General features: G+C 40.6%; 1 protein-coding gene across 1 annotated transcript; it reads left to right on the top strand.

The window, feature by feature from the left end:
• Nucleotides 1-8,928: 8,928 nt before the first annotated feature.
• LOC104840415 (hyaluronidase-1-like) lies at nucleotides 8,929-18,158 on the top strand. Its single transcript, XM_010581324.1, has 3 exons — nucleotides 8,929-9,801; nucleotides 16,487-16,576; nucleotides 17,730-18,158. Exons 1-3 carry the CDS (start codon nucleotides 8,929-8,931, stop codon nucleotides 18,156-18,158), a joined length of 1,392 nt encoding a protein of 463 aa, XP_010579626.1.
• The last annotated feature ends 215 nt before the right edge of the window (nucleotides 18,159-18,373 follow it).

Below are 18,373 nucleotides of genomic sequence, written 5' to 3'. Positions count from 1 at the left end.
TGTACGTTATTACCCATTCATACATTCCTATAAGCTATTAAAATTACATGCCAGAGGTAGGATGTATTCTGTTAGTGCCAATTAATGTTCATGTATTAAAGTTAAAAGTATTCAGTAATAATTTAAAAGGAAAATCTATAAAACAGTGAGAACTTCTTTTCAGAATAGTGTTGGTAGGCACTTTTATTTTCACCCATCAAGGGCCAGAGCCAGAAGAACAGTGTACTAAACACTGCTGAGGACATTAGTCTTAATTATTCAGGGAATTAAGGCTTTAATGCCTCTGACAATCAGTATGGCTCCTCAAGAAGGCAAAAAAATAGAATTTTTTTTCCCCCTTTATTCTTTGCATATGGGGAAGAAATAAATATTAAAATGGCATATAAAAGGTTATACTTTTAACATAGACTTTACAACTTTAAATATTGAGAATATTTTTTTCTAAATTATGTTTGTCTCCAGTTCATAGTGCAATAGAAGCAGATGGAATGGAATTGAAAATAACAATACATCAAGCTTTTTCATAAAAAAGTTAGATCAGTGCTTCATATATTAGATGCACTCTAAATTGATTTATTAGATATGTAAAATGGTATAATACTCGAGATTTTATATAGTTTCATCCACTCAAAAAATACTTCTTTTACTCAATAGTTCAGCAATTGAAAAAGTGTTAGTGGCACATATATGTATATTTAATCTCCCTCTATTGCACGAACAGATCTGAATCATATTACTTTATCTTTCTGTGGTATTCAAAGTGTCATCAATAATCTGCAGTGATTTAAAATGACAGGACGGTCTTTTCACTGAAACAGTACTGGGAACCATGACCTGTATCTTAATTTTCCCTCTGTCACTGATTTGCTAGTAAATCACTGAAAAATTTCAGTATCCCCATAGGGAATGGTTTTGTCTCCAGCAGGAAGTTTAGAATTAACATTTGAGAAACAGTTTGAGGTGCCTGTGTTAGAGGCGGTGGGGCAGCGAGGGGGAGCAGAGCCAGGAGGGAAGGAGATCCCCGGCCATCCATCGCCGCGGGCTCCCTGCTTGTGTGTGAGCAGGGAGCAAGGACAAGCTGACCCCAGCACACCCATCGGTGATTCAGCGGGCTGTACCCAGCCTTGAACGGCCAGATCAAAAAAAAAAAAAAAGAGGATGCAGGCTCCAAAAATGGGATGTGAAAGCATTTGGGACAATTTACAGAGTCGCTGCAGCACCGGAGTGTCGGACCAGTAGATGTTTGGGGTGCCTAAACTGCACACGTGGAAGGGGAAAGGTTAAATATTTCACCGGTGGTGCTTTGGTGGCAACACACAGATGCAGGTGCCTTTATCTGTGCCTGTGAGATCTGGAAGCGACCAGAGCCCAAGCCTTAACTGCATGGACAAAAGAGCACTTTTGATGGCAAAGCCCAGCAGAATGAATGCAGCCGGCTGCAGGGTTTGGCGCTGGGACCGGGGAGCTGGGATAGCCCCATCTTTCCGCCCTTCACCAACCTGCACCGTCGTTTCTCGCTTTTAAACACAACTAAAATCTCTGTCAGGCTGGAAATGAAAAGTCAAACTGGAAATGAAACGTTACAAGTCTCCTGGCTTTACGGAGGTTTATACCGGGGTGAAGGCAGTTTAAGGAATGACTTTAACTTCTATGAAACCAGTCCTACAGCCAAGGGTGGGGTGAAACGCCATCACCATTTGTCGTGCTGAGTTGCCCTCAGTCTTGTTGGTACTAATGCGATGATGGCATAAGAAACAATGCGTGTAAAGGTGTAAGAGTCTGGCCTCTAACGACTATCTGACAAAGACCTTACAGGTAGACTAGGAGAAACCAGGAACATGAAGTACTAGAATGGTTATTTTTAACAGAAGAGAAGAATTAGGGGTTCCGTGGGAAGAATATCTTTTCAATACCAATTCTTTTCTCTTTCATTCCCATGCTTCCTTGTAGTCTTTCCTCTCAATTTGAGGCATGCCACGAGCTGCACATAACAGAAACAATAAAGCGAAACAGTAAATGCCTAAGCAGATCACTGGTCCAAATATGACTTTCTGTAAAACTGTGATACACACCCAAGAATGTCCTCTGGCATGTTCCATTTGCTTTAAAATTAATAACCCACAGTTTACAAAAATGTCAGCAGTGATAGCATAGGCCTGAATCCCCATTTCCTTGCTCTTCAAATTTCTTTTCACATATTTTACACAAAAATGCAACTTTCGCATTGCGCCTTGCAACCTGGAATCTCTGTTCACCTATTGGAAGTGAACTGTAATATGAATTGCAAAGCAAAAAGTCAATTGTGTGTTCGTTTTTGTACTTTTATTGATCTATAAGGAAGACTGCTAACATTTTAGTGTTATTCTTCTGTTCACTTTTTAACTTGGAATCTAGTCTGAGAAATATAGCTAGGAGAATTAGGAAGACGTGAGTCCAGAGACTGAAAACTGGTCATGGTGAGGATACAGTGAATACTTAATCTCTCTCTAATGCAGTTTTACACTTTTGGACCATAGAAGGATTCAGGATAGATAGGCAGTCTGTGTCCATCTTACCAACTTATCTAATGCAAGCCATTTTCAACAAAACCAGGAAAAGCAAGACTTTTTACATAATTTTGAAACAGAAGAATAACAGCAGAGAGGGAGCAAGACAGAGACAGGATGGACAGATTTGGTCTTTCCCTTATTTCCTAAGAAGACAGAGAAATATACATACATGTGTAGATAAACACATGTTATCTTGTAAATGCATATTGTGTGCATGTAAATTGCACCTCATAGAGAATGCACAAGATTTTTCAAGTTATTTGCAAGGTTCTTTTACATGGCATTGTATAGTGGAAAAAATGTTTAAATACAGTAGAAATGTCTGTATTTCTTAGCCACAATAATAATTTCTACCCCAAATGTGGTCAGCCTACGTTCAAAAAAGGACATTTCTTTTAGCTGCCAATTTTGCACATTCCTCAGTGGAATGCAAACAATCCAGTTTCCTGGATCCATTAATTTCCTTTTTAAGTGCCATCATATTTAATTTATTTTCCAAGCAAAATACTTCCCTACAGATATGAGTTAAAATGAATGTGTGTCTACAGTGAAAGAAAGTACAGTGCTACACTAAGCAGTTGCAAGACAGGAGTCAATAGTGCATATGACAGGCTGAAAGCAAGCTTGGTAAAGTGTTGTCAACCTAGTTTAGGCCACAAAGCATGACTGTTCTGTTGGAAAAATCACCTTTCTTCTATGATATGACTGTACCTCTTTCCTATTCTGGATGTTAAATTATGTTAATCAGCTACTGGTTAATGAGGGAATCTGAAGTGGCTGTTACTGTAGGAACTCCAGATTTTTTTTTTTTTTTCGAAGTGTGTTTCTGAATTCTGAAATAATTATGGAGTTCAGTGAAAGATGTGCAGCCTAACTCATACTTCACAGGTAACACCACACATCTGTGAGTTCTTACTTTCCTTCTGCACATGACATTGCATACATTTCAGCAGTCTTGAAACTGAGAGTGTAGTTTTCCCTCCCGTCTGAACTGAAGGAGCGAGATAAGCCCAACTTAGTCATAGGATGCAGGCTTCCAGGTGTTACAATTGTAATGTGATTTAGTTTTTAAGATCACCTTTATGATATTTCAGAAAGATTGAAATATCAGCTAAACCATCTTTTAAAATCCTACTTGAAATTAGGTCTAAATCTACATACTCTCTCTGCTTCACTGCAACTTCTGCTTAAAATCTCTTTCCCCTTATGTCATACTTTGCCATTATAGCTCTGGAGAAATTACACCGATTTCTTCAAAATAAGTACAAAAATGACATAGATATCCTGTAAGTTTCTCATCTGACAGGTAAAGAATGATAATGAAATGAAGTCTCCAGAACATCAACTGTTAATCAAAGTATACAATGAAACATTTTTAAGTTTTATTAAATGCTTATTTGATTGAAGAATGATTCTTCTTACCTTGTTGCCCATTGACAACTGGGCATAGGTAGTCAAAACACTTAAAATGTCCCACTCCAGCAAGATAAATCTGAACAGTGAATATGTCCATACAATTGAGCTGTTCATCCAGAAGAGATTATAAACCTTGGGCGTCAAGAGCAATTAAAGTCAGCAGAAGTTGAAAACATAGAATGGTATTATAGCTAAATGTAGCGATTGCACTTCCTTGAAAAGTCAGCATACAGATGAGTATAAAATGAGAGGATGCATTTGCTGGCTATTATGAAGTTGCTAATTTTATGCTGTTTATTTTGGAATCAAAGTGTGCAACTAAGATGTCTAGTTCAGCTATTATCAACTATTTGGAAATGGCAATATAGTGGAATTCTGACCAATAAACATGATTTAAATAAGGGCTGGACTAAGTTAACAGCATTTGTTTAGGAAAAGCAAATGTTTTCTTGTTTCTTTTTACAAAAATAATGAAAGAAATATGCAGAAATGAACTAGCTTTTTCTATTCAAGAAATGGTGAATTTCACCACACTTATTAAAGGATATATTGAAATCCAGCCGTAACCTGCTTCATCCTATACAGCATAACAAAAACTGATGCAAATAGAAAATTACATGTTATTTTGTGCAGTGAGACCATGATCCAGAGTTTCCTGAATACAATACAAAATATCTCATGAACTTCAATGGATTTGTGATTGGGACCTACTTCTTTCCCTTATGAAGAATTCATTTTTGTTTTTAGAATATAGAGCAGAAACACTGAGAACAGATTCTGCTCTGAAAACACTGTAGTGCCTCAGAAAGCTATGTGCATCTTTGGGAAGTTAAATTAACCATGATAATATGTCATTGAATCAGAAAAATGGGAGAATTTGAATCCAGATTCATAATGAGCTTCAAGGAGGAATTGTTAGTGTCTGTGCTCATTAAAAAACAGGGATTGAAGCAGTCCAATTACTGTCCATGCATGAGACTAAAAAGGCCATAGTGCAAAGATACAGCATTGGAAATTGTAATAAAAGATGTTTTGTTCTTGTTTAGAGGTCCTTTTGTGCATTTGCGAAGCAACAGATAATTTATTTTCCCCTCTTTCAGAACTACAGACTTACCTGTTTCTTTGAAAACTTGTTTCACTTGGCTTCAGATGACTTTTTAAAGAAAAAGTAAGCATCTGTAATTAAATTCCCACGTGAAAAAAAATCAGAATTAATTGCAGATTAATGCAACTGGATTGGAACATTTTCAGAGCACAATTTTTTGGAATTGCCTCCCCTTTAAGGAATTGTGTATCTGGGAATGTCTCCTGTATGTAATAGAAAGTAGCAGGAAAAGTGAGATGCTTTGCAATGAGATGCTTTAGCCATCTAAAAGGTAGGCATGTTATCTAGGCACTTATCACCTCCTTTCCTAGGTTAAGGGAGATAGCTGGGTGACTAATTCCGTATAGCTTTAAATAAGGAATTTATAGTAGCTTTGGGAGGTGTCCAGTATTCACTGGAGGACTCTGAATGACTGTCCTTGGCCAGATCCCTAACTTCTAAACAGCTTGAACAGGATTAGACAGATTCCTGCCCTTTTTTTGTGGGTTTCAGCTTGCAGATGCAGACATCTGCATGTCTACAGTTGAGCAAGGTCTCCAGGGTTCTTCACAACTTCAATGAAGATTTGGTCAATCCAGTAAAAAGACTGTTGAGAATTATTCAACATGTCCTGAGATAAACATTTTCACCTTGTCACTTGTGGTGTTTTGTACATGGTCCTGAGCGACTGGCTGTATGTGATCCTGCTTGAGCAGGGGGTTGGACCAGATGATCTCCAGAGGTCCCTGCCAACCTCAGCCATTCTGTGATTCTGTGATTTAAAGCCTTGTCAGGGACAGTGACAAGAATTGGCCAGGAACTAAAAATATAACATAAAATTACCCTGCACTACTATTTCCTGGCCTATCTCTATTATGAGGTATTATCCGCAATGTTGTAATGCCTAGGGCTGTCAGATGTACACAAGAACTGTACTGTATTAGTCATTAATACCTGACAAAATGATCTAATTATATGTATATAATAACACAAAGCTGAACAATATCAGTATTTGGATTGTGGGAATAAGAAGCTAGGATCTTTTCCCAGATCTTTTCTTACACAGAAATTCACTAAAGGTCTTTTATTTCTCTCCTGGTGCTCTTCCCATTTCATCTGAGCTATCACTTTTTGAGAAAAATCTTTGTTTATATTATGGGCTTGTTCTCATGCACTGCAAAGCAATCCAGTCCAAATCATAAAAAAGTACTTACAAATGTACTAAGTCAGTTTGCTGCATCAAAGAAGGAGTGCAAAGTACTGTGATACATTCATCAGTTTGTATAAAACAGGAAGGGAAAGGCATTTTTTTGCCCCCCGCCTCAGCCTATGACATTACTTAGATGATTATGCAAGACTCTGCAGGAAAACAGAGAAAAAGATGCCAGTTACAAGCATAATACTTCCTTCCAGCAGATCAGTGGAGTGAAAATAACCTGGCATCCTCTTCCAACAGGCACACTTGTACTTAGTACCAGCTTGATGGCCTGTAGCAATGGCCCATTTCACTCAAGGATGTTATCCTTAATAGGATCTAAAGGACTGTGAGCAAAGTTTTAAAACTTGGGTGCTAAATCTATATTTAGGCATGCAAAGCAAGCTGCCAAAGAGTGGGTGAGGACAACAGGAGCATAAAACTCTAGCTTGCTAATGAGGGCTTGCTCCTGGGGAGTCCTGCGTTGTGGCTTCTTGCAGTCCTGCTCTTCACTCACTGCCCGTAGCCATTGCTGAAGGCAAATTGCCACCTTCCACCTCTTGGGAACCTGCTCCTGTACCAGACCACTGGTGGGGGAGGTGACTCAATGCTTTTCTGGAAGTGGGGACAGAAAAACAAGACACTGGAGATAGAGGAGAAAAGGGCTGTTCTGTAGGAGATAAAAAGACAAAATAGACTCTTAAGAGAAAGGCAGAAGATCAGGAGAGCAGTGGCAGGCAGGAAAAGAAACATCAAACCCAGAAGATGGAAGAATGGCAAGGAAGGACAAATGACGGGGGGAAATCCTGGATTATATCACTTATGAGAGCCAACAAATTTTCAAAAAGTGAAAAATTTTTTTCTTTAATAAGTGTGCTGGCAGGTTTGGATAGGCATACCTGCAGCCTTCCCATAGATTTGGCATCCCATTACAGATTAAAAGGTAATGTCCAAGGAGTACTACAAAATCTAGTATTTAGAGTGGTGTGTTGACTATACTGGTCTGGAAAGCAAGAAACCTAGGGATCCCAGCTGTGAGCTAATGGATGGGTAGCTGTGAAGAGCTGTCCTTGTCTAGGAAAGGACTTAAGTGATTAACTGATGTTACCTGAGTGAGAAAATACCACGGACAAGTGAAGCTAGGCTAATTACAAAAGGATAACTTGTGTCTGACTTTACAGGCAAGGAAAGAAATCATTAAAAATCGATGTAAAATAGGGAAATATCCAGTTTCAGGACATTTCAAATTCACCTGGGTAGTGCATGAATTGAACCTGCAATGCAGACAATGATTGCAGTGCTTTAACATGTGACTAAAATAAAGAAACTTGACAGGTGAATGATAGAAGATAACAACAGAAAGCATAAACCATGTCACACTATAGATGCAGTAACGTTCATAAGAGCAAACAATTTTTATGATCTCTGAATTCAAGCTGATATATCAGCTGGACCCCACCATGTAGTATTTGCTCTTCAGCACCAATAATAGGTACTGTATTCCTCAGCAAAGAGACCTGCATAACAAACCCAGGACAAAGTTGAGCTGTGCTTCTTGGGGAAGAGAGAGGAGCAGGGGCAGATTCTGGAGCAGCCGGCTGTGGGCAGTGGGGGAACAACTGCCCCACGGGGTGCAAAGTGGGGGTGTGGGAGCCCAGGGTGCCAGCAGCCCTGCAGCTCTGGCAGCTCCCAGAGTACTAGTAGTCCCCAAGCCAGCGTGACTGTCAGGGAAAACAGCAGACCCTGAAAGGAAAAATTAATGCTAACAAGCCCCTGCTTCTCAGACCAGGTCCCCTTTTTCAAGGATACAGTGTGCTTTTCCAGCTAGTTCAGATCCACTTAAAATGATTTATTTTCTTTAACACATTGATATTTTATTTGCTTTCTGTATATTAAGTATCTTAAACCACTAAGTCATTAGTAGTATCACCCTGCTAGCCTGCAGATTGATTATCACTCTTGCATCTATTCATTTAGAAAATGAAAATTAAATTCAGGAGTAGATAACAATACACTTTTTTCCAGATATGCTGAAAATTGCAGCGTTTCTGAGTTCTCTTGCTTAATTTGTGTGAGGTAGAAGTGTCTGCCTTTTGTTTAAATTACCTTTCCTATTGTAACCATTAGCATATACAGATAATAAAGCAGGCCTTAGCCCCATTGTGATGATGTTCTAGGCAAGTCAGATGGACCATAGCAGAATTCGCTTGGAAGCTGAAATTTCAAATGAGCAGCACATTCTTTTTTATACTGTTGTTTTTGGTTTTTCTTTTATTAACTCATCTATTGCAGACATCAGGGAGCAAATAAGTGTTAAAGGTCTGAATCAACTGTGGGAGGTGTCTGGGTGAGAAGGAAAGTGAAAAAAAGCTAAGCATTAGAACACACTTCTGGACAGCAAATTCTATCAAAAAAGTCTTTCAAAGCATTTGAAATTAGACCTAATTTTTACAAGGTCTCCGTTTTGCACTGTCCTCTGTTTGCACTGGGTATAATGTTAACAAAAGCAAAGCAAACCAAAAGACATCCCTTTGTCATCCTACCCGACTTCAGGGTGGCTACTGCCCTTCTAACATGTCTTCTCTCATTTTGTTTTCAAGGACACATCATAACAATTTCCCAGAAAAAAACATGCCATGGATGTTCAAATGGTCAAAGGGTTAGCAGTGGCAGTGCTGCTTACTATGGTTGATGCTCAGCTGCCAAAGCCAGCACGGGCCCCTCTGGTTCTGCACAAGCCTTTCGTGGTTGTTTGGAATGCACCGACTGAGCAGTGCAGGCTGCGGTACAAGGTGGACCTGGATCTCAGTGTTTTTGATATTGCATCCAACACCAATGAGACTTTGAGCGGATCCAATGTGACAATCTTCTATCACACTCATTTGGGATACTATCCCTACTACTCAGATAACGGAGATCCTGTCAATGGAGGGGTGCCCCAGAACGAAAGTCTTATCAAACACCTTAATAAGGCAAAGTCTGACATTGACTATTGCATACCCATGAAGAAATTTCAGGGACTTGCAGTCATTGACTGGGAAAACTGGAGGCCCCAGTGGGATAGGAACTGGGGCAATAAAAGCATTTATAGAAATAAATCTCTTGAGATGGTTAGGAGACGGCATCCTCAGTGGTCAGAGGACAAAATTAGGAAAGTGGCCAAAGAGGAATTCGAAAATGCTGGCAAGAGTTTTATGAACAATACCATCCTTCTGGCTGAGCATATGAGACCAAATGGTTTGTGGGGTTACTATCTTTACCCAGACTGCTACAATTATGATTACAAAGAACACCCCCAAACATACACGGGGAAGTGCCCAGCCATTGAGTCTTCCCGCAATGACCTCCTGCTTTGGCTGTGGAAGGAAAGCACTGCTCTCTACCCTTCTATATACCTGGATTATATACTGAAGTCAAGTCCAAACGCACTAAGATTTGTTCACTATCGGGTTAAGGAGGCAATACGTGTTGCCTCAATTGCTAGAAAAGACTACGTTTTGCCTGTGTTTGTTTACTCCAGACCATTTTATGCCTATACTTTTCATGTTTTAACAGAGGTAAGCAGACAGACTTCTTTCGAAATTTAGAGATTAGAAACAGCCTCTTAAAAAAAATACTTTCTGAAAGTTTTCCTTGTATAAAAGCACATGCATTTGTTTTTCATATTTAAGGCAGCCCCTCTAAAAGGAAGTACTGTAGTCACAGTACAAAACTCCACACCTTTCAAGAGTTAATATTGCAGTGCTTTGGTTTACTTCTGTAGGATAACATTGTATATTTTTAATGAGGGTAATTTAGAAAGAAAGCACAAAGAAATCATTTCCTTAAGGAAGTAATTCATTCTGATATTTTAATTCTTCAGGACAGCTTGTGAAATGAACTTGACAAGTTTTTGTGAAGTTTAAAACTAATTAGTGTAATGGAAAGATAAACTTTCATGAGAAAGGAGCCTCAGGGCTTTTTTGTTTCCTTATCCGCATGTAAATTCATTCAGTATAGAAATAAACCAGTCAAGTAAACTAGTCTGGCCTGGAGTTCCTAAATCCTGCAGTGATGAGCATTGGCCATCTCGCTTTCCAGAGGTACAACACGTTCAAATATCTTCATGATCCAACATTTAGTGCTAACATCGTGGAGTCTTTTAATAAAGAAACCAAGTTTTTGAGTCATGCAATGTTCCTTCAACCAATGATCAAGTGCAATAAATATATAGTGGCCACAACATTAATGGTAAAAATATATGCTTACAAATCCCAGACTTTCTGGAGATGTAATGGTGATTGTGACTCTGACTTTTTTTATGCACGTAACAGAGAAGCACAGATGGTTATTCATTTCTCTAGTAGTTGTCCCAAGTGCTGGAAGTTTTGCTTTGATTGCTATCAATTCCATGAGAGGGGAGGAAATCTGGGGCAGGGAACTTATGGAAACAACCCCTATATGGCTAAGGGTGTCTGGGGGTGCTCCCTCCCTTTGGTTTATGGAGAGCTGCATGAGAGCCGGCTTCTGCTGCTGCCAGAGGCAAGTTCTTGACTCAAACCAGAACAGCCAAAGGGAGAGAAGGGCAAGGGAAAAGGCAAGGGTCAGTCCAGGAAACCACAGGCTGCACGTGCCTTCAGCCCGCAGCTGGAGCTGGGGAGGTGAGGTGCAGTCCCGACAGCCTGAGAAGGGTTTCAGGCTGCCCCCAGGAAGCAAATGGTACATAGAAGCAATCATGAATTTGGTCTGCCTCATTTTTAGCAACCAGCGACTCTCTGGAGCTGTTTTCTGTGTGATGTGGAAACTGCAGGTCCTACCTGTCAGAAATCGTGGGGAAATAGGCAAGGCTGGGTCCCACAGAAGGCAAGGAGCCACTGGGGTTGGTACAGGTAGGATTTTGCCCAGAACACCTTCACTGAAGAACTCAGGCTGTGAAACAGATAAGCATTCTTCAAATGCAGGCTGTAATAATACATTTTTATAATATAAATTAGTCCCTTGATGGGTACAAAAATACCACGAATGTTACTGAAAGCTATGAAAACTAACATGCTGTTACCAGTTATGCACGAGTTCAAAATCTGTGGTAGTATAAAGTTACTGTTTTACCTTAAGCTATTTTCTGAACAGTACAGTGGTAATTTGGAGTGACGTTCCTCTTAAGTTACACTCTTTAACTCACTGGCCTGTTTTTCAATTGCATGTAGCCATTTACTCTTGGATGCTTTAAAGATCACTTTAGAACTCTGCAGCCAGGGAAGATCCCTGCATAGCCAGAGAAGCATCTTTGGGTTATGCTCCACTACATATTTGCTGGTAGAACAGTACCCATCTCTACAGGCAGCCATGGGGACAGGGCTTGACGTGTCTCTAGACTACACACATCGTCTGTGCAAACAGCTTGGGGACTGCCAGGAACTTGCAGGGTTGCACTTAAGAAAACCGTAAATAGGAATGATCAGGAAAATAATGTTCTTGTTTTCCTTCATAGCCCTGAAGCCAGCAAGATATTTTAGATATGGTTTTGTGTGCTCAGATTTTAGACTAGACTGGAGCTTCTCATTTGACCCATGATATGCCCCTAAGTGATGCTCCAAACCTACAAACAAAGTATGAAACCTCCGAGATCCAGCAACAATGTGCATCAATGTGACAAGGAAAGGAGCCAGTGTAGTACAATGACATTCAGGCTAAATGGCTATAGAAAAAATGGGATATCAGGCTAATAGATACCTGAGCTCTGACAGGGACTGGGCCAGGAGAACTGCTGTCCTGCTCTATCAAGCTGTGCAAGAGCTGTGACATTCTGGTCCAACAGAAATAACTGCTGACACATTCAAGCTAAGCCCTTCTGTAAACAGTATGAAAAGTACAGTAAGTATCACAGTGGAAGAAAATAGAAAGAATGGTTGTGAGTCAGAGTCACTGAGGGAGAGACACAGGTCTAGCAGACCTTCAGAAAGATGAAAGACCCAGGTCCCAAATGGATGCTGTAGTTGTGTGTGCTGTACTTTTCATCCTGACTGCACCTGGAATCAGGTGAGTTGTGCATAAGGTATCCGAGGAATTAATCCTGCTTTTTTTCTTGGAAACAATTTATAAATTCTGAATTGGGATCCCAATCATTATGAAAGGTTTCTGTATTTGCTAGAAATGCATATAAGCAGTTTGCCATCTGTAGGGTATTTAGAAGCTATCTGCCTTGACAATTCACTGCTAAGCATGTGGGAGAAGGAAGTTACACAGTAGCATCTGTGCTTCCTGACTAGATGGCTGAAGTCTTTAATAAAGCAGGATGACAACTAACGAAGAATAATGGATAACAATTCTCTCGTTCACCTACAGATAGTCTTCTCTGATGACCAGGTGTGCATGTGTACAGAGACCATTCCCTGCAACCACGCCAGGCTTGCAGTACCATTCCTGAACACAGAAAAAGCATGTCTGTAAGGCTGTTCAAAATTTAAAGGAGAGACTACAGATGTAGTTATTTTTCTTTCCTCAACTAGAACTGACTGTCCTGTTTCCTCTTAAGCTCCAAAACTGAAATGGCTTAGCTCGCCTAAGTTTTTTAGTGTCCAATGCAGTGACTTGGCTGATCAAAATGTGGAGAAGCATTGACAGAAACTAGAGCCTCTCCCTCCCTGCCAAATCAGCTGTTCGCTTGGAGATAAACCAGCATAATCTTGAGGACCTTTGGCTGTTGCACACTGCCCCCAAAAGCTTGAACGAGGATGACTATCAGAAGGGAAGAGGTTTTGTTGACTTGTTTATCACTTGGAGAAATACCAGACACCAAAGTGGCAGCTGACCCATAAAGTTGCCTCTTCAGGACAGCCCTCTAACATGGAAGGATGAGGGTCTCATACAAGGAGTAAAACAGGATTCCCCGCCTAGACAAATGCCAAGATGCTCATATTTAAAGTGATATCTAAATTTTTTTAAACTTGCATATTTTCGTATGAGGTACTTGTTACACTCACACGGCCAGTGAGCCCCCACTGATGCCAAGCTGTGTTGTGTGAGGAGCGGTGCTGGGTTCAGTCCCGAAACCAGGACTGCTGTGTCTGAGGCCGCTGGCAGAGCTCGTGTGCCTCACTCGGGGCTTAAGAGAGGCACCTCCCTCTCTCTGCTCCCCATTTCCTGCTCTCAGCCATTTTGAGAAGCATGTTCCTTTTCTCAAAATACCCAAATGGGGGCTGAAACTTTTATTTTCTAACCCTGCCTGTGGCAGGGGAGGGGGGTGGTGGTGCCTCCTTCTCTGTGTGACCATCTGGTGGTCAGAGCACCCATCTCTGGCGCGGGAGCTCTTGGCTCAGTTCTCTTCCCAGCCTGCTCAGGATGAATCCAGAACCCTATGTTAGGCAACAGGAAAGAGTGAGGGAATCACCAGACCAAAAAGAACATGTGTATGAGAGAGCAAAAACAAAGAGAGGGTGCAATCTGCCATTCATAGGTTTTGCAGGGAGGAGCCCTTATGTGCTGGTGGCTTTTGAAGGAGCGAACATGAGTCAGTCCTTCAGTAAAAGACATAACTATGCCTGGAAATGACGGTCAGAAACCTTACTTCTCTCCTTGTGGGCAAGTTACCTAATTATTAAGCTGAATTCATCATAATCTGTAGTCAGATTCCCATTTGTTTCTCTTGCTCTCCTTTGAACCTTCATTGAATTGGTGCAAAGTGAAATAGCATCAGAAAGAGAAATGGTACCCCTCTAAACATTGTCTGTAACCTCACGGTGAAAGTAACTCCCGCTGGAGGGTTAGCTGGAGATGATATATCTTTTAAGCATGGGGGAAGAGAGAAAAATTCAGGCCATGACTTTCTAATTTTCTTTCCTCCTGGGGAGGACTCTTAGCACTTCGACATCTGTTTTAAAGAATGCAAAAAGAGGAAATATAAGGAGAGTGTTTAAATGAAGTCCCATACAATTTTTTTTGCAGTGAGCTGCTGTTTTAGCCAGCATCCAACACCTGTGCAGGTACTATAAGAGTCCTTTAAGCATCCCTAGGGGAATATACCTTCCAATCAAATGCCAGATTTTGGCCTTAGCCTTAGAAAAATTCTGAGTTTCTCAGCATTGGCAAGGTGGTGATTCTAGGTGTGTGGGAAACTGGAAGCGTACGTGCCTCGGGAACTTCAGCTGTGAAATTATCAGTGCCATTGGACTTCACACACTCAGAGGGCTACGTGAACACTAAGGGTCGAGCTCTTGGTTTTGATTATTTTATATCCATATGAATTAGACATGAGGTGCTAAAATCCCTTTGTGGATCTGAATCTAAATGATTTCTAAAAGTAACAAAAGAAAGATGTAGAATATGAGGGAATAAAAACTGGATTTACTGATTCCTGGCCAAGCACCCTAACTCCTGGAGCATATTACTTACAAAATCTTTATTTTGAGGTTTGCTCAGGTCTTAGTTCATCCAGCAATGCTAAATATCTATTGATTATTTATCTTGGCTGTCTGAAAAGGTTTCATTAATTTGTTAATGAGATCTGGACTGTGTAAGTGTTAAATCACTCAACCATCATGTGGCTACTGTAGAATCGCAGACCAGTCTTTGTATCTGGGTAATCTTCATAAAATGCTTTGCAAATGAGGAAAGTCTGGGAACCCTCATTACGAAGATGTCAGGCTGTATTTCACATTCTCTTAACATTTGATATTTTGATCTTTAATTCACACACTTCTTTTTTATTTTTTAATGATAAATTAATTCCCATAGGAAAAAAACCCCAGCCATTTCTCACATGAAAGTAACACCTGTAGCCAACACCACTACCCTTTTATAAAACTAGCACCCAACTATGCACTTTTAAGAGTAATGACATTCTCTAAAAGACTGCTGGGATGATTAGCAGCAACACGAACTTCGGGCAAGACCAATTATACTTTATGTGACTTTGAACCCTACACTAAGGGTTCTGCAGGTTTTCCTGCACTGTTTTGTCCAACCTTTAGTTAAGGGTCAAAGTCACTGCTCGCTCTGACTTCTCTGTAATTGTCTTCAACTCTTCAGCAGATTCTTCCTTTCCCAAGGCATTTATTTGTGCCTTCTTTCATATCTCTTGGGCCATAAACATTTCAGGAATGGGGACTCCTTAACTATGCATTGGTAAATTAACAGGCCTACTTACAGAGTGAAATAAATTATTTAGTAGCAATTAACAATAGTAACATGGTTCTTCCACTCTATCATTTTGCATTTCTAAGGTGCCACCACCATACTGTGGTAATTTGGCAGGTCTTTTGGATTGTTTTCTCCTAAAAAGAGGTGAAAAGACTGTATCAAAGACCATCACTAACTTTTTAAAGGAATTTGTTATTTCTTCATCAGATCAAGAAATATTGTAATATCTATCATTAGAAACACTGATCAGGAATTACTTTCTAATCAATTATTGTAGATAGAACTTATTTTAGATGTAATTGATCATGCCTTGAAATTTGGGGGTGGAAGAACATCCTTCCTCCATATTTTCTAAGATTTAATTGCATTTCTCTTGACACAATATTCACGGTCTCAGGAAGCAGCTTTAAGACACTTGCAAGGTATGTTGTTATGTTGTTGGCAAGGCACCAGTGGCTCCTGTTCTACATAGTCTGGGCTCTGGTAGAGCTGTGTTACTGCTACTGCTACAACTCGACTGCAGCTCTAAGAGCAGACCCGGTTAAGTCAGTATGCAAATATGTGTGCTTTTTTCCCATTTGGCATTATGTAGCACTGGGAGAGGCTCATTTTTCAAAGATATGTTTCCTGGAATAATAGCATGCACGCTGGTAGGAGCAGCAGCTCTGTAACTGTATTGGCATGGCTAAAGCAGCACAAGTTAGACACTTCCCTAAAGCCTATCAACTGCAATTAGACACTAAGGGTGATTCAATGATGTGTGATCATACTTACCATCGCTTGCCAAAAATGGTGCCTACGTAAGCATGATAATCATTCAAAGACTGGTAGATAAAATAGATCATTTAATTCTTATTCTACCAGTTTGGTTGGAGGACGCCTTGTGAATAAACTGTAATGATTTCATCATTTAGTAGTCACACTCATGAACGCAACCTATGCAAACCTTTGGAGATACACAGAAGAGGTTTTTAAACTAAATAGCGATTTTGTTGTGAAGAATATACCACAGGACTGATGTCTTCTCTGGGGGGAAAAAGAAGTGATGGCCATATCCTAGCGCTTTTTTACTTTTATTTTTATATCTTTGGTTTTCTGATGTCTGGTTTTGGCCTTCTTTTTCAGGCGGATCTAGTCAATACCATTGGTGAAAGTGCGGCTTTGGGAGCAGCTGGAGTTGTTCTCTGGGGCAGCATGCAATACGCCAGCTCAAAGGTAGGTCGTATCCATTTATTAGTATTTAGGAACCACCTCAATACCTCTTCTCTGCCACCACACCATCCATAGCACCTATCTATCTTTATCAATGTCATCAGCCAGTGACTGAGGACGATGGCTCAGTACTGCTTTCAGGTCTTGTTAGTTCTATGCTTTCGTTAGGCTGAGAAGTCCCATTACTTCAGAGCACATTGCTTTGGGCAGGTCATTCGTAGCATCACAGAATAATGATCCAGGTTAGAAGAATGACATGTTTTGAAGCAGTAACATACAAATATAAGCACAGCTTGTTTTATAGTGTTCTACTTTGTACCTATGGTGGTTTGTACAGATCCGCAGAGGAGTGGAGTCTGGGAGGGGGGGTATTTTCTCTGCTCACTAGGGTTGAAATGACACCTGGAAACTAATGTTACCACAAGAAAAGGCTTAGTTCCTCCTCCCAGGTTCTTCAGGCTTTCACAAATAGTCCTTCTTGAAGTGATGGAGGAGGCAGGAGGCTGCACTGGGGTTTCACGGGGAGCATGGCAGGCTAGCCCCGGCTCCTAAACCTGGGCTGGGCTTTGGTGCCCACTCGGCTTTCCATGCAGTCTGCTCTCCTCCTCCTGAAGTCTCTGGCAAAGCACCACTGGCTGGGGCAGAGGAAGAGGGAAATCTGAACTGGAACTTTCTAGCCACAATTGCAGCAACTTCTGTGCTGGTTTCTGAAAATGATGTGGCTCCTTGGACACTGAAGGAGTTGGAGAGATCAGGACCAAAGCGGTGAATCAATACGTGCTTTAAAACCTATTAGTTCCATGCACTGCTCCTTGTCAGCAGTTACCAGAAATCTCTACTTAAGGAACTAGTTAGTCTCAGATTAGCATATAAACACTCTTTCTGTTTACTAGGACTCTTCCCTAGTCTAATGCTGTACGTTTCACCAAGCACGCAAATAGACAATATAGTAAAGGTCAATATTTTGCTAATCTTACCCCTGGAAGTAAACTCACTTAAACCCAATAGATTACTCTAGTATGTAAATCCAACAAGATTTATCTCAACAGGTTACTTTAGGCAAGAATAGCTTTGTACTAGTATCTTCTTAGATACAATAAATTTGGACATAATGCTAGCTACTGAGAAATGTGTCATGGTCTTTTATTATCTACAGGAGAGCTGCTCAACTGTGAAACGGTACATTGATGGGCCCTTAGGACATTATGTCATTAACGTGACCTCAGCAGCCAAACTCTGTAGCAAAGTCCTGTGCAAGAAGAATGGAAGATGTATCCGCAAAAACAGCGACTCTTCTGCTTACCTCCATTTGTCACCCACTAATTTTAAGATCCGAGCCCGTCACTCAGAGAGGGGCTCCAGGTTCCAGGTGACTGGTGAACCCAGCCTGGAGAGTATTGAAGCCATGAGGCAGAGATTCATGTGTCAGTGTTACCAGGGCTGGACAGGAATATTTTGTGAATTGCCTGACCAAAGGCTAATGGAGCACTGGGTTCATGTTGTGTTCAGTAGATCAAGAAAGCAAAAGCTTTATGTCTTCCTCTTAGGAGCCATGCAGCTGCTTCTGCTTTGTACCGCACACTAAAGTCTTCTGAGGCAGTGCAAGGAAATAAGAAATGGTGCCACTAAGAGTTCTGTTCCTTAGCAAGTTTTTATTGTGCAGGGAAAAGACATTGTTGATAAAATAGTTTTATTCTGTTTTCTTCATCTCCTACACCTGGAATTGCTTCAGACAGTAAACATTTTGAAAGCAGCGCCCTCTTTTTTACCATCTCCTTTACTTTTAACTCATGTTTTACT

This window comes from Haliaeetus leucocephalus, unplaced genomic scaffold (genome assembly GCF_000737465.1).
Source record: "Haliaeetus leucocephalus isolate CR32 unplaced genomic scaffold, Haliaeetus_leucocephalus-4.0 Scaffold763, whole genome shotgun sequence".
NCBI classification, from domain to species: Eukaryota; Metazoa; Chordata; class Aves; order Accipitriformes; family Accipitridae; genus Haliaeetus; species Haliaeetus leucocephalus.
Note: the sequence above shows the minus strand (reverse complement) of the source record. Positions and strands in the feature narration are given on the sequence as shown.